Raw genomic sequence first — 16,569 nt, 5'->3', positions numbered from 1 at the left:
AATCGCAAGCAAAACTACTGACATCGCAATCGCAAGCAAAACGACCGACATCGCAATCGCAAGCAAAACGACCGACATCGCAATCGCAAGCAAAACGACCGACATCGCAATCGTAAGCAAAACGACCGACATCGCAAGCAAAACGACTGACATCCCAATCGCAAGCAAAACGACCAACATTGCAATCGCAAGCAAAACGACCGAAATTGCAATCGCTCGCAAAACGACTGACATCGCAAGAAAAACGCCTGACATCGCAATCGTAAGCAAAACGACTGACTTCGCAATCGCCCTTAAAACGACCGACTTCGCAAGCAAAACGACCGACATCGCGATCACAAGCAAAGCGACCGACATCGCAATCGCCCGCAAAACGACCAACATCGCAATCGCCCGCAAAACGACTGACATCGCAATTGCAAGCAAAACGACCGACATCGCAAGCAAAACGACCGACATCGCAAGCAAAACGACCGACATCGCAAGCAAAACGACCGACATCGCAATTGCAAGCAAAACGACCGACATCGCAATCGCCCGCAAACTGAATGACATCGCAATCATCCGCAACCGCCCGCGACTGACAACGCAATCGCTCGCACAGCTCCCCCCACCCCAACTGACAGCGAGATCGCACGCAACCCAGACATGATCGCTCCCCGCTGAGTGCCTAATACACACGATGCGTTTTCCCGCTCGATCCGCGGGTCAATTAGATTATTTCCAACATGCTCGATTCGGATTTCGATCGTTCCTGCGGTCGATTTGGCATAATTAACATGTTGGAAATAATCGAATCGATCCCGATTGACCCGCGGATCGAGCGGGAAAACGCATCTTGTGTACCGAGCATAAGACCAGAGACTGGTAGGAGTGTCTGAGGGCTGGGACTTGGGAGGGCTAATGTATAATTAATCAGGAAGCAGGGTAAGGGAGGATATGACATCACAATTGGCTTCAGACAAGACAGACAAACATGGAACCTGCCATGAGCTGTCAGGAGCATCATTCTCTGCATATACTAAATAAAAATTCTGTGAATTCCAAACGTGGACAGTGAAATGCATATGTAATGTAAGTACAGCCAGTATTTAGCTACTGATATATGTGTTTTTTGTCTCCTAGACCCTATACCTAACAGCACCTCTTTAAAAGGAAATAAATATGGCAGCCTCCATATCCCTCTTAGTTCAGGCGTACTTTCGGTAAGTGTAGAATGCTGCTGTAATGCTGGGATTCTGAGCCATTTAGATGGCTCGATAGATAATTTCCGACATTTCTGATCTCCCGCCCGATTGATTCGCCTCTCGATTCTACATTTAGGACAATGCAAAAAGAAAAACGAGCAAAAGATAATAGAATCGCCTGCAGAATCGAGCGGAGAATCGAGCGAGCGGGAGAATCGAGCAGCAAAATTGTGTATGCCCAGCATTAAGGGGCCCATACACCTAACGATTTTCCCGCCGATACACAGCAGATTCGATCACTATGATCGAATCTGCTGTAAAATCATTGCGCAAACGCAGACAGAACGATCGATTTCCGTCCGAAATCAATCGTTCCCGTCGATCTGTCCATGCGGAACATTTCGCTCGATCGCCGGCGGGTTGAGAGTGCGTCGATAGCGGCGTTCGAATGCCGGATGACCGACGCTAGCGGCAATACATTACCTGCTCCGGCCGGCGTGTCCCCTGGTCTCCGCTGTCTTCTTCTTCGTGCTCGGCTCCTCCAGCTTCACTGAACTTCCTGTCCCGGCAGGAAGTTTAAACAGTAGAGCGCCCTCTACTGTTTAAACTTCCCCGGCAGGAAGTTCAGTGAAGCTGGAGGAGCCGAGCGCAGAGAAGAAGACAGTGGAGACCAGGGGACATGCACCGGCCGGAGCAGGTAATGTATGCGGGGGAAAGGGGCGGCGGCAGCTTCACAGATTTTGATCGGTTTCATGCTGAATCTGATTCACAATCTGTTTGCAGTAAAGGCAGCCATACGATCCCTCTCTGATCAGATTCGAACAGAGAGGGGATCTATCTGTTGGTAGGATCCAGGCTCGGACTGACCAAGCGAACCACTGATTTTTCCATCGGTGGGCCCTGGCCGCCCCGCCTCCTGGGGGCTCCAGAGCTGAGAAGGAGGGGGGGACAGCGCAGGAAGGGGGGAAATTGTGCACAGAGCAGCGGGGGCCCCCCCTTCCACGTTCCTCCCCCCCTCCAAAATTGCAGCCAGCCAGTGGCAGCAGCGGGGAATAGCTTACCGGCATGAGATCCATAGCTCTGTGTGCCGCTGGCTGGTCTGGTCTCCTGCACTGCACTGACCAATCACGCTCTCGCAGTACTTCCTGTGAGAGCGTGATTGGTCAGTGCAGTGCAGGAGACCAGACCAGCCAGCGGCAGGCAGAGCTATGGATCTCATGCCAGTAAGCTATTCCCCGCTGCTGCCGCTGGCTGGCTGCATTTTTGGAGGGGGAGGTGGGGGAGAGCTAGGTGAGGTAGGGGGGGAGGCTTCCCCCCCTCCCTGCTGCTCTGTGCACAATTTCCCCCTTCCTGCGCTGTGCCCCCCTCCTTCTCAGCTCTGGGGCCCCCACTAACTGGGGACCTGCCTTGTGGGGGTATCTGCCGCCAATCTGATTGTATTTTGTGGGGATATCTGCTGCCAATCTAATTGCATTTTGTGGGGATATCTTCCGCCAATCTATTTGCATTTTGTGGGGATATCTGCCGCCAATCTAATTGCATTTTGTGGGAATATCTGCCGCCAATCTGATTGTATTTTGTTGGGAAATCTGCTGCCAATCTGATTGCATTTTGTGGGGGGAGGAGGAGGAGAGGGGGCGGTCCCCAGGCTGAAACTTCTATGGTGGGCCCTTAGTGTCCCAGTCCAACCCTGGTCGGATCTGATGGCAAATCAACCAGTGTATGGCTACCCTAAGACTTCCTTCCACTGCAATCCACAAACAATCCACCACTTGCCAGTAAAACAGAGAATCCAATTCAAGATCTGTCTGCTGACTTTCAAAACCTGGAGTGAGGGCTGGTGCACACCGAGCGGCTTTTTCAGCGTTTCTGCAGCCGCTTGCGGCTGCGGATCCGCTTGGTCAATGTATCTCAATGGGGTGGTTCACACCAGAGCGGGAGGCGTTTTGCAGAAACGCATACTCCCGGGGTGAGGCATTTTTTGGATTGTGGATGCGTTTCTGCCTCAATGTTAAGTATAGGAAAAACGCAAACCGCTCTGAAAAACGGCACTTCAGAGCGGTTTTGCAGGCGTTTTTTGTTACAGTAGCTGTTCAGTAACAGCTTTACTGTAACAATACATGAAATCTACTACACCAAAAACGCTTCACAAAACCGCAAAATGCTAGCTGAAACGCTACAGAAAAAGAAGAAAAAGCGATTCAAAATCTGCTAGCATTTTGCGGATCTGCTAGCGGTTTTTGGTGTGCACCTGGCCGAAGTACTGAAGCCACAAACCACTACCTGCAAAGCAGTGCAGCCTTATAAGCATCCAGACCGGCTTATAATCATGCGGTGTGTGTGGTTATTCACATGCAGTCCCAACTCTATGGAACTCACTGACAGTCCCTAAACTTGGTAAAAAAAAACGTTTTCCTATTTTTACTATCATCAGTTATCTGCACATAAGGTCTGATCAGGACTCTCTTTAATCCATTCCCTTCCTGCCTGTGCTCAGACCACATTAGATGCAGTGCAGCACGAATACACAGAACTGAAGCAAGAAGAACTGGAACCTGTGTCTCTCCATCATATCTTATTGATATGAATGGGCCCATTTGTGATAAACAAGACTTGTCTGATGCATTGCTGAATGGTACAACACAGCTCATCATCACATGCGGTGTCAAGGTGAATTAGGCTAACAGAACAGTAAATCGTTTGGTACTTACAGTAGCAAGTGCCGCGGAGGGGGTTCCCCAAGTACCGGTTCTCAGAGTCGCATCTGAAAGAGACAACAGGCGGTTAGTGAGATCAGTCACATGATATGTTCTATTCAGTGTCAACATTCGCCTGCCACTAGTGATAAGCCTAAAGCTACAAACCCACATTGTGATTTTTCCCACGACAGACATTGCGCCCGGCGAGCTACAGTTTTCAGGACGTGGGTACATGTGCGCGATTAAACAAACATTTTGCATCACGTGGCGTCTATGACTGTCTCGGTGGATCTTTAAGATCCCCGACAAGTGCCAATCTATGTTCCAGAGAGTATGGGCCTTGGCATTCTCCTTACAGGCTAATTACTTCCAACAGGAAGAGGAAACTGGAGCTTGATAACTGCTAAATAACTATTAATTGGCAAGTGTCATTAATCTGTACTTCTCATGGGGGATTCGCAAGGTTTATTTTAATATTTCCTAAAGCTCTCCCATGTCACTATTGTGGCAGCTGGACTGTGACAACAATGCCATTCAGGGAGAGCTGCCGTGAATAAAATAAACCTTAAAGGAGTTCTGTGGGGGATTGTGGAAGAAAAAAACGGACACTTACCTTGGGCTTCTATCAGCCCCGTGCAGCGGTAATGTCCCACGCCGTCCTCCTCCCATCAGCCGTTCTCCGCCGCCGGCCCCGGTCTAAGCGGCATGGGATCCAACTGCGGCTGCGCTAGAGTGGCCGCGCACCCGCTCGCTTCCGCCTGCGTCATCGGAAGCTTACTGCGCAGGCGCAGTACAAGGCTCCGTTGTACTGCGCCTGCGCAGTAAGCCTCAGATGACGCGAGCGGAGGCACGGCAACGCGCATTATTCGTCTGTATGTCAGATGAATAATAATAGCCCGGGGCCGGCTGCGGGGAACGGCGGATGGGAGCAGGACGTCGTGGGACATTACCGCTGCATGAGGCTCATAGAAGCCCAAGGTAAGTGGCAGTTTTTATCTTCAGAAACCCCCACAGAACCCCTTTAAAGGGAACCAGAGATGAACGATTCACACAAAACAAACATATCAGTTGATAGCTTGTAAAGAATAAATGCTCTACCCGATAATTTTGCCACTCTGGTGTGCCTTTTTGAGTGCTTTTTATCCATTATTGCTCCAGGAAATATCCAATATGGCCGCCGGCTCATATTCCTTCTGTTTCCAGGTTATGAGGTGTTCTGGATGTGCTGTCTAGGCTATATGAGACTATAGACAACCAGGGCTGCTGTAGGCTTTCATCTGTAGGCTTTCAACTTCATATTCTGGTATGCTTTGTGGCTGCCTGTAGGAAGTGTCTCTCACAGTAATGAAACTGCATACAGTAGATAATAATGACAGGCTGCACAGACAGAGCACACAGATCACACAGCCACACTTGTCTGTTAGACAGAGATTTTTCCTGCAGCAGCAGCCCCTCCAATGTCATCACAGCTCTCAGTATGTAAAGCATGAAATTTGAGCCAGGGTGGGAAGGCTTGGGCTTGAAAAGACTCCACAGAAGAGTGACTCAGCTATAATGATTCCAGGTCAAACCTGACTGAATAGACTGAATAGTCGGTGGATTCTTATCACAGTTGATAACAGATAGATTAGACTGAGAAGAATAAAGGTGACCATACACTGGTCGATGTGCCATTAGATCGACCAGCTGACAGATCCCTATCTGATCGAATCTGATCAGAGAGGGATCGTATGGCCACCTTTACTGCAAACAGATTGTGAATCGATTTCAGCCTGAAACCGATTCACCATCTGCTGAGCTGTTCTGCCGCCTGTCCCCCCCCCCCCCCGGTATACATTACCTGAGGCTGGCTCCCGGGCGTCTTCTCCGCGCTTCACCGCACCGCTGTTCTTGCTCCATCCCGGCGCTTCCTGTGTTACTCCGTGACCAGGTAGTTCAAATAGAGCGCCCTCTATTTCAACTTCCTGGTCACCGGAGTGACACAGGAAGTATAGCGTACACTGGGACATGCGGAAATGCGGTGCAGCGAGGAGAAGAGGACCCCGGAGCCAGCTTCAGGTAATGTATACATGCGTCGCATCGGGCCCGAATCGTACGCCGCAAGCGACGCGCTCCTACCGCCGGGCGATCGAGGGTAATTTCCCGCACGGCGCGATCGACGGACCGATCCGATTTCGGGAGGAAATCGGATCGGCGGGTGCGTTTAGCGCAAGCGATTGGCAGCAGATTCGATCCCAGGATCGAATCTGCTGTCGAAACGGACGGGAATCGGCCCAGTGTATGGGGGCCTTTAAACTAAAAGCACGGTAGGTGTTTACTGTCATGTTCCCACTGATAAATGTAATAAAATAGATGAGGGTGCTTTGTCTCTGGTTCTCTTTAACCCTCCTGGCGGTTTGACAAAATCCGCCAGGGGGCAGCAAATACGTTTTTTTTTTTTAATTTTTTTTTTTTTTCATGTAGCGAGACGAGGTCTCGCTACATGATAGCCGCTGCTCAGCGGCATCCCCCCAGCCCCTCCGATCGCAGCCGGCGATCGGAGATCAAGAGATTCCGTTCAAAGAACGGAATCTCTTGAAGGGCTTCCCCCGTCGCCATGGCGACGGGGCGGGATGACGTCATCGACGTCGTGACGTCAAAGGGGACTCCGATCCACCCCACGGCGCTGCCTGGCACTGATTGGCCAGGCAGCGCACGGGGTCTGGGGGGGGGGCGGCTGCGGCGCGACGGGTAGCGGCGGATCGGCGGCGATCGGACACTGCACGCAGCTAGCAAAGTGCTAGCTGCGTGCAGGAAAAAAAAATTATGCAAATCGGCCCAGCGGGGCCTGAGCGGTGCCTCCCGGCGGCTTACCCCGAGCTCAGCTCGGGCTTACCGCCAGGAGGGTTAAAGGACACCTGAAGTGAGATTGATATGGAGGCTGCTATATTTATTTGCTTATAAGCAATACCGGTTGTCTGGCTATCCTGCTGATCCTCTGCCTCTAATACTTTTAGACATAGCCCCTGAACAAGCATGCAGCAGATCAGGTGTTTCTGACATTATTATCAGATCAAATAAGATTAGTTGCATGCTTGTTTCTGGTGTGATTCAGATATTACTGCATCCAAATAGATCAGCAAGGTTGCCAGGCCACTGGTATTGCTTAAGAGAAAATAATGATGCAGCCTCCATACACTTCTCGCTTCAGGTTCCCTTTAACAGTATCAGTTTGTGCTCATTAGAGTGTAAGCTCTTCTGCAGAGACTAATGGGAATGGATACGTGACACCTGTGCAGCACTGTGGAATAGGTCAGAGATATCAGAAATAAAGAAACATACAACAGCGTACAACTATGGTGAGGGCATTAGAGTGTATGTTCCTGTGATACAGACACTGATGTCAGTCATTCATTGCTCTCTGTACAGCGCCCCAGAAACTGTCTAAAGGATAATCCTGTATAAGAATAGTGACTGTGGTGAGGGCATTAGAGTGGACGTTCTTCTGGTAGAAAGAGTTCAGATATCTTTGTACAGCACTTTGGATTATATGACTAAATAAAATAATAAACAGTATAGGGCAGTCTGGCCCCCCCTGGTCCGTGCACTGCACAGCTCCGCTCAAGTGTCCTGGTACGGTGGAGTCACATGATGTGGAATTTCAGGACCCTCTGCCAGATTTGGCACTATAATAAAGATAGTTTAGCCGAGTGTGATTTATCAGTTAGTACCTGGCGGGGATCCAGCTCTTCCCCTCATTTCCAAGGACAATTAAGAAGAGCCTTAAGCAGCCAATTCTTTATGGGCCTGACATGAGAGTGAAGAGGGGGTCAGGCCATCTATCACTCTCCAAACATTACTGCTAATGATCTCCCCATCTCGCTTTCCCCCTCCTCCTCCTATCTGCTAAAAGCCTCTGACAAGCCCCACCTCAGACCAAGAGCGCCGCTCCGCTGCTAACCCAAAATCTATGTATTCCTTCCAGGCAGCTGTAACATTTTACCGACACGTTTCCATCAAGGCCAGACTCCAGTTATGTGTTTACAGAGCTCTGCGAGGGAACCAGCAACCCCTGAAGAGGCAGATCCTGCTACTTGTTAGGCTACTGATACCTTGCATGAAATAAAGAAGGGTGTAACTGGCACAGTGAAAAGAAATCAAATAAAACAAAGTAGTTACATCTGTAAATGAAACAAAATAAGGCAACCTGCCACACTTCCTGAAGAATGTGTAGCCCTAGGCCAATGCCTATGTTGCCTTTCCAGAAATCTAGTCCAGAGGAAGGTTTGCGTGCCTAAAGGATTATGTTCGCGTGTAAATAAAGGTTTGCGTGCGATCACGTGTGTGTTTCATGCACGCAAACCTTTGTTTATCACACAGCGTAATCCTTTACGCGTGAAAACCTTTGAGCGCGGCAGGTTGTGTGATTACTGCCGTGATAGCAGATATCATGCTTTAGTGAACCAAGCCCATTGTGTGTTACATGGCGTATTTATAGAAGAACGGTACCGAAAATAATGTAGTGAATACAATTGCTTAACTTTTACAATATTTAGTTGAAAAATGATTTAGTCTGAGTTTGCCCATTGTAAAACCTTTCATTACCCTGGTATACATTCTAAATTTTATCACAGGTAGTGACATCTTTAGAGCTGTCAGGTGCAGCTCTGCAGAATGTTCCAAAGCCAGTACAAATAATACCTCATCTCCCATAATGCTGTGGAAGAAGAATGCAGCATAGCTAATTAGCCTAGGCTAAAGGTGGGTACACACGTCAGATAAAAGTCTTTGGAAAATGAAAGATCACAGACCAATTTTACCCCCTTTCATGTAGTATGAGAGCCATACTCTACACAGTCTATTCTATGGAGCTGAACTCCCCATCAGACAGAAATCTTTGCAAGATGCTGCACACAAAGATGCTGTAGACATGCAACAGATCAGTATCTGCAAAAGATCTGTTCCTGCAAAAGATCTGTTCCTGCAAAATGCCTTCATAGTCTATGAGATCTGCAGATCTCATACACACCTTGTTTAACGGACAGTTATCTGTAGATCAGATCCACCAGGTTGGATCTTCAGATCGGCAGATAATTGTCTGATCTGCAGATGATTGTCCATTAAACAAGGTGTGTATGAGGATCTGCAGATGTCATAGACTATGAAGGCATTTTGCAGGAATGGATCTTTTGCAGGGATTGATCTTTTGCAGACACTGATCTGTTGCATATGTACAGCATCTGTGTGGGCAGCATCTTGCAAAGATTTTTATCTGATGGGGAGTTCAGCTTCATAGAATAGACTGTGTAGAGCATAGCTCTCATACTACATGAAAGGGGGTAAAATTGGTCTGTGATCTTGCCTTTTCCAAAGACTTTTATCTCAAGTGTGTATGTAGCATAAGGATCACTGGGAGGGTGGGGCTACATACCAATATACAGCAATATATAGATATAGGAAGTGTTTGTGATGCCGAAACCAGGGCTGTAGAGTCGGTACAAAAATCTTCAGACTCAGACTCCTTGTTTATGAAACCACCGACTCCAGGTAACCAAAATTGTTCCGACTCCTTAGTCTAATTTTTACAAAAGCTATGGATTTGGTTCAACAATCCTCCGATTCCTCACTTTATTGAAACCTCCGACTTCGACTCCAGGTACCCAAAATTGCTCTGACCCCACAGCCCTGGCTGAAACAGGGATAATTACTCTAAAAGTGGGTATCCTGAATAAGTAACTATATTCTACTATATGTCACTACAGGGCCTCCTTAACCTCCCTGGCGTTCAATTGTTGTGGACTTTCGTCCGCGGGAGGGCTATTTTTTTTTTTTTTTTTAAACTTGTTTTAAATCATGTAGCTAGCACTAGGCTAGCTACGTGTCCCCCGATCGCCCCGGTGCTGTGTCCCGCCCCCGATCGCCGCTGGCTATATTTACCGCTCCGGGATCCCGCGAGACCCTTAACTTCTTTCAGCTTCGGTCGTCGCTATGGCGACAATCGGACATCACGTCTGACGTCATCGATCGATCGTGGCGTGGGGGGAGGGGGGTGGGGCGGCGGCAATCGGGCAACACATGTAGCTAGCCAAGTGCTAGCTACATTATGTACATTTTTTTTTTTTATTTTTTTTTTATCTCCCTGGGCCATGCTATCCCCTCCGGCGGTATTGGACGAGCTGAGCTCGTCCATATCGCTCAGGAGGTTAAAAGTATCATCAATGTTTATGGAACAGAGTTATCTACGATATCACACACCTTCAGAAACATGCTGTAGACAGCACATTAGGATAATACGATCAGTTACAACATAGAGATGTGAACATGCCCATACAATTGTATGAGCAGTTCATTCACATGTGGTAATGTGCTGCATTATTGCGCTGTGCAATGCACATACTGTGAAAGCACCTTTAATGAAGGGATTAATTCATAAAACGTAATAATCCAAGATGTGAAATAATCAGAGCGTGCACTAGCGGTTTGGTTGTGTCCCGGATAAGGAAGGCGTGAAGGCGGGAGATGTTGCTTAGGTGCAGATGGTAGAATGGGAATCAGTGTGTGGTTTGAATTAGAGAGTATTTCAGCGAGGCAGTGGGCCTGGGGGATGGGGATTACTGGAGTGTTGTCCACATCAATTCCTATGTGAGGCAGGGGATGTGAAACCATAATTATTCAAGGGTTTTTTTTGTGGTATTTTTTTTTTATTTATTTATTTTACTACAGTTGTTATATAAAGGAGCTGCTCATGCTGGGAGCATTTAGGGCATGCTCTGTGGACAGATGATAAGCTGATGCCAGTCTCCCCGCTGGCGAAACCTGTTGCTCCGTACTTGGATAAGTGTAAGAGCTGATTCACACTACGAGAGCTTTTTAAGCGCTAGAGATTTGAAAAGCTCTTGCTAATGCAATGCTATGTGGAAATTTTATAAAATCACATCACTCTAGTGAGATCCCACCCATTGCATTACATTAGCAAGAGCTTTTAAAATCACAAGGCTCTTGGAACAGCTCGTGTAGTGTGAACCAGCCCTAACGGTTGCCAACACATGTCCTATGCTTTACTTTATGGATTCTGTGAATCAGTGGAATTGGACATTAAACCCTTTAGACACTTAAATGCAAATCTATGCATTTCAGATCTATGATTACAATCCTGAAACTTATGATTTGCAAACTGTCTCTCCCAATAGGGTGTTGACTGCGAATGGGTCACCCCACTGATAAGTGGTTATTTGAAATATCTGTATATTAAAACAGTGGCAACTGCAATTCTTTATTTTTATCTGGTAAACAATAAGGATGCTAACCAGGCAATCCAAAAGTTAAAAATCACCCTTACTTTTCTAGCCCATAAAACATCATTCCCCAGTTTCCCTGACTATTATTTGGTACATCGGCATCACAAAGGAAGTTGCAGGGCATGCTGAGTTTTCTTTTTTTCTTCTTACTTTCCCCTCAGACATAACTAGTGCAGCCTGATTGGCTGAAACCTCTTCCCCTCCTGTTTTCCCCGCCCACACCTCTGTTCCCCTCTGATTGGCCAATATTTCTCATGCTGGGAAGCTGCAGAGTCATACAATGACAATGAACTTTCCATGCAGAGCTGGGTGGGAGTGTCTGAAGACTGGGAGGAGGTGCGGCCAACGCAAACACAGAGAGAGTAATGGCCAATACTCACGGGCAGCAAATGTTGCCTGTCGCCAGCACACGTGAGCGTGTGGGCGACAGCTCCTCGCCAGGTCCCTCCGCATACACACGCGGAAGAGGGACCAGCGGCATGACGGAAGCTGTCGCCGACGTTCCTCCTCCCTCCGCCGGAAGCTCTTCATACCTCAATGGAGGTTGCTGTCGCTAGTCCGCGTACTAACGCGGACTAGCGACAGCTGCGGCGGAGTTGCGGCGGCGACTGTCGCCAGGCGATTGAACTTTTCAATCGCCTGGCGACTTCAGCGACGGGCGACAGTTCGGGGTGCGCGCCCGTTGCGGGCGACAGTTCGGGGTGCACGCGGCCCATACTCACGGGCGACCTGTCGCCGCAACACGCGCGCGCCGCGTGTTGAGGCGACAAAAGTCCCTCGTGAGTATGGGCCATTAGGGAGGAAATTATGTCAGGATTGACTTCGAGATAGACAAGATGGAAAATCCTAAGAAGGATTTTCTCTTTTTTTACTATAGAAAAATCACTAAAATCAAAATGTGGACAGTGCAATACATATGTTAGGTAAGTAGAGCAAGTATTTATCTACTAATGTACGTGTTTTTTTTCTGAGCTAGTATGCCTGACAGCTCCTCTGATTGTACAGGACTTTGCTTCCTGCTATTCTGCTATTTATGTGCATGGAATACTGAAGTGGGTTAACATGCAAGCTTATTGATTTGCAATATTGCAATCGGGATTCAATATATGGTTTGGTTTGTTGTCCTTTAAAATCAAATGACTTATCTCTATACAGATACCAGAATTCTGGAACTTCAGAGGACTGGTCTGTCCCAAATATTGGTTGATACCTTACTATCCTGCTGAATATCTTTTGTATTAGTACATAATGCATGCACTTTTTTTTTATAATTTTCTATAGAATATGGTTTGTAGGGAGGGTGTGGTGTGAGTGTGGAGTGTATTGCAGTCCTATTAGTGCTCTACATTGCTTCCATGGGGGTCCGGCGAGCAGTGTTTTTTAATTGTGGCATATAATTAAAGGACAACTGAAGGGAGAAAAATATGGAGGCTGCCATATTTATGTCCTATTAAACAATACCAGTTGTCTCGCCGCCCTGCTGATCTTTTTGGCTGCAGTAGTGTCTGAATCAGACCATGCTTGTTCAGGGTCTATGGCTAAAAGTATTACAGGCAGAGGATCAGCAGGGCTGCCAGGAAACTGGTTTTGCTTAAAAGGAAATAAATATGGCAGATTTCACATACCTCTCGCTTCATTTGTCCTTTAACCTCCCTGGCGGTAAGCCCGAGCTGAGCTCGGGCTATGCCGCGCAGGAGGAGATCTCAGCCCCTGGTGGGGCGATTTTCACCATGTAAAGTGCTGTACGCGCAGCTAGCACTTTGCTAGCCGCGCGTACAGCTTGATCGCCGCCGCTCTGCGGCGATCGCCCGCACGCAGCGGCGGAAATGGGCCCCCCCCCCCCGCCAGAGCCCTGCGCTGCCCGGACCAATGAGTTCCGGGCAGCGCTGTGGGCTGGATAAGAGGCGTCTGACGTCAGGACGTCGGCTGACGTCCATGACGTCATTCCGATCGTCGCTATGGCGACAGGAGAAGCCAAACAGGGGAGCGCGTTATATACGCGTTCCCCTGTTTGCTATTGTTGCCGGCGATGATCGAACTAGAGGGACACATGCGCCCTCTAGTGGAGTTTCATGTAGCTACCACTCTGGTAGCTTTACATGAAACATAAAAAAAAAAATAATAATAAAAAATTGGATTTCTGCAATTTTTGCAGAAAAAATAAACCGCCAGGGAGATGTATAGTCTTATGCTATTTGATTATTTTCTCATTTTCATAATCTACGAGGTATAAAGGAGCTAAGTAAGAGACATGTCAGTGCTACACCAATCATACAGTAATTAACGGTGGTTAAAAACAACCTTTTCATTTAAGTTTGCAGCCAGCTTTGACTTTAGAGTAATTAAAGGTCTGATTGCTTGCAGCCACAATGGTGCTACACACTGTGCACAACATTTCATCTCCCTGTTTGTGTAGATGGCACATCTCTAGAGCAAAGAGCTGGCAACTGTGCAATGGAACAGAACAGTTGTAGAATGAAATAAATACGTAAAAAAATAAAAAAATTGTCAAAGCTTCAGAAATAGAACAGAAAGGACATGTTTTAAATTTGTTTAGTTATCTCGCCTCAACTAATGGGTGGCACACTGGCATAGTAAATAGCATTCTCAGCTTGTAATGCTATAGTTCCTGGTTTAACCACTTGTCAACCGCTGTATTGTGTATCTATGCCCCTCTGGACTTGACTTCACAAGCAGGCGCATAGATACGCGTATCTTTGTGTTTTAAACGGCACGTGTGCATGCCGATCAGACCTCGCGGCGCAGAGGACTGATCAGTGAATGGGAACACGTGTTCCCAAAGCCGATCAAAGTGCCTGTAATGAATAATCACCAGCATCAGCAAGATGCTGGTAGTCATTCATGATGCGTAAACAAACACATTTACATGTTACTTCCTGTGTACTGTTCAGTACACAAAAATAAAGTGTGGGGACATCTAGTGGCCAAACAGTAAAATACACTTTACACCACTTATACAAAGTGAGAGTTTTACCTACAGTGGCACTTTTTATTTTTTTAAATATAATGGCTCAAACTATGAAACCATTACTTTGACTTTTTTCAATTTGTATTCTTCTTGTTCCCTTTAAAATGCATAAGAAATAAAATAATTCTTAGCAAAAAGTATCACCCAAAGAAAGCCTAGTTTGTGTCGAAAAAATGTTTAGATCATTTAGCTGTGATAAGTAGCGATACAGTTATTGGTGAATTAATGGGAGGAGCGTGAAATGTGAAAATTGCAGTGGTTTGGTGGGGGTGGTTAAACCTGGGCCCATACAGTATCTGCATGGAGCTTGTATGTTGTCCCCATATCCTCAAGACACACTGATTGATTTCCACACCCCAAAAACATACAGTTAAGTTCCCTCTAACCAGAACTTGCCTTCGTTTACAAAAAGGACATATACTGTAGCTCCGTATACACGCTAGATGAAACTTGTCCGAGATGGCAAATAATGACCACCTGTGTTGATAATCTGGTCCCCAAACAGCAGTCCCCAAACCTCCCTCGACCTTCAATAGTGTCGAGCAATGGCCTAGGGCATTGCTCTCTTCACTCCCTGCCAGACCCTATGCATCTACGGGGTGTGCGGGGCTTAAAGGGAACCTAAACTGAGAAGGATATGGATTTTTTCCTTTTAAAATAATACCAGTTGCCTGACTCTTCTGCTGATCCTGTGTCTCTAATACTTTTAGCCACAGCCCCTGAACAAGCATGCAGATCAGGTGCTCTGACTGAAGTCAGACTGGATTAGCTGAATGCTGGTTTCAGGTGTGTGATTCAGCCACTACTGCAGCCAAAGAGATCATCAGGACTGCCAGGCAACTGGTATTGTTTAAAAGGAAACATCCATATCCCTCCTTTCAGTTTAGGTTTCCTTTAAAGTGGATCCGAGATAAACTTTTACTCATTGCATAATTGTGTTCCTTTTATATAGTTTATAGAGCATTCCTCAAGCTAAATACTTTTTTTGTTTTGTTTTAATACTCTAATTCCCTATAAACTAAACAAGCCTCGCCCACAGCTTTCAGACAGCCTTGGCACCCAGTCTCAGGCAGCAGGGGCTTATGGGAGCTCAGTCTGGGCAGGAGGAGGAGGAGGTTACTAGCCAGAGATTTCAGGGGCAGAGGGGAGGAGGGAGAAGGAGAGGGGAGTGAAGTTTTCACAGGCTGAGGGCTGGAGAGCAGAGCAGCTTGCCTGTGTGTAATGTGACAAACAGAACATGGCCGCTCTCATTGTATCACAGGAATAAATAATCGAACTGTTGAAGCTGTTTGCAGCTAGATTTGCTGTGTAAACTATCTAAACTTTAGATAAGATATAAAAGTTACTTGTTATGGTTAGTTTTTTCATCTTGGATCTGCTTTAAGACTAGAACTGTGGTAAAGATTACATGGTGAGAGCCAGTAAGTGAGATGACTTTATACACTGCAAAGTGCTGGGGAAGATAAAAACACTCAATAATAATGCTACTAGCTTTGTATTGCAGTGCTAAACTATGCGACTGTCAACCTACCACTGCTCTCCATGCACAATGAAAAATGACTACTTCCCAATGACCAATAATCTGAAATCAATTCTAGAATGATATGTCTCAGGCTGCACATAGCTGGGCCTTCTAACCCAACAGGGGCACATCATGGAAATCCTGTCCAATTATCTCTCAATGAATACCATGTGTACAGATCCCAGAAGGCTCAGGGTGACAATAGCCATTTTGTATGACAAATTTGATGTTAACAGCACAGGGCCCCCAGGCACATATTCCAAACGCAGGACACAGCCCAGCCTTTGTGGCAGTCATCGCCAGTGTTCGGGGTCAGAAGGATGGGCCACAAGTCAACAACTCAAAGGCCATCCTGAAATAACAGCAGGAAATAAACCAACAAGCCAAATGAGTTCTAAAAGTTGGCAAAGGTAATTTAAGGCTTCTGTAATTGCCTTTTCACTATCAGGCTGAGCAAGACAGAATGTCAGGCGGAGTGAGAGAGTGCAGCTGCAGGAGTGAGACGCTTTCTGCATGGAGCCGATAAAGGCGCAGTGATTAAACAGGTTCATAAATATAACAGCGTATCAAACTTGCCAAAATTACAACCTGGTGTTTACTGTTAGACGTACAACAGTGCAGTAAAACAAAAAGGGAACGGCACAGCCAGAGAAAGAAGATTGTTCGGATGTTTGCAATTTGTGACCTGCATTTAGCGATTCTGTAGCACTGTGCGTACAGGCCACAATTATCCCTCCCCTCTCCTCCCCTTATGAAATTAGACAACATCTTAATTTCTACATGGAAATGACCATTAACAAGTGTTTGTTGTTTTTTATAGTGTACCTGTTTCCAAACAAACAGAGTAGCCAAGCAGCTCGGGGTGACCCAAACCACTAGGAACGTATAGGGGATA

The 16,569-nt window shown here is 46.9% G+C and overlaps 1 protein-coding gene across 2 annotated transcripts in view; it reads right to left on the bottom strand.

Moving 5' to 3' along the window:
* Window positions 1-16,569, bottom strand: part of ATRNL1 (attractin like 1) — a 903,042-nt gene that overhangs the window by 432,302 nt on the left and 454,171 nt on the right. For both annotated transcript variants that reach the window (XM_068257926.1, XM_068257927.1), the window contains exon 21: window positions 3,899-3,951. In XM_068257926.1, coding sequence (XP_068114027.1) covers window positions 3,899-3,951 — 53 coding nt within the window. The remainder of the gene's footprint in view (window positions 1-3,898; window positions 3,952-16,569) is intronic.

The sequence above is a fragment of the Hyperolius riggenbachi genome, chromosome 10 (assembly GCF_040937935.1).
Source record: "Hyperolius riggenbachi isolate aHypRig1 chromosome 10, aHypRig1.pri, whole genome shotgun sequence".
In the NCBI taxonomy this organism is placed as follows: domain Eukaryota; kingdom Metazoa; phylum Chordata; class Amphibia; order Anura; family Hyperoliidae; genus Hyperolius; species Hyperolius riggenbachi.
This window is presented reverse-complemented; position numbering and strand designations above follow the sequence as displayed.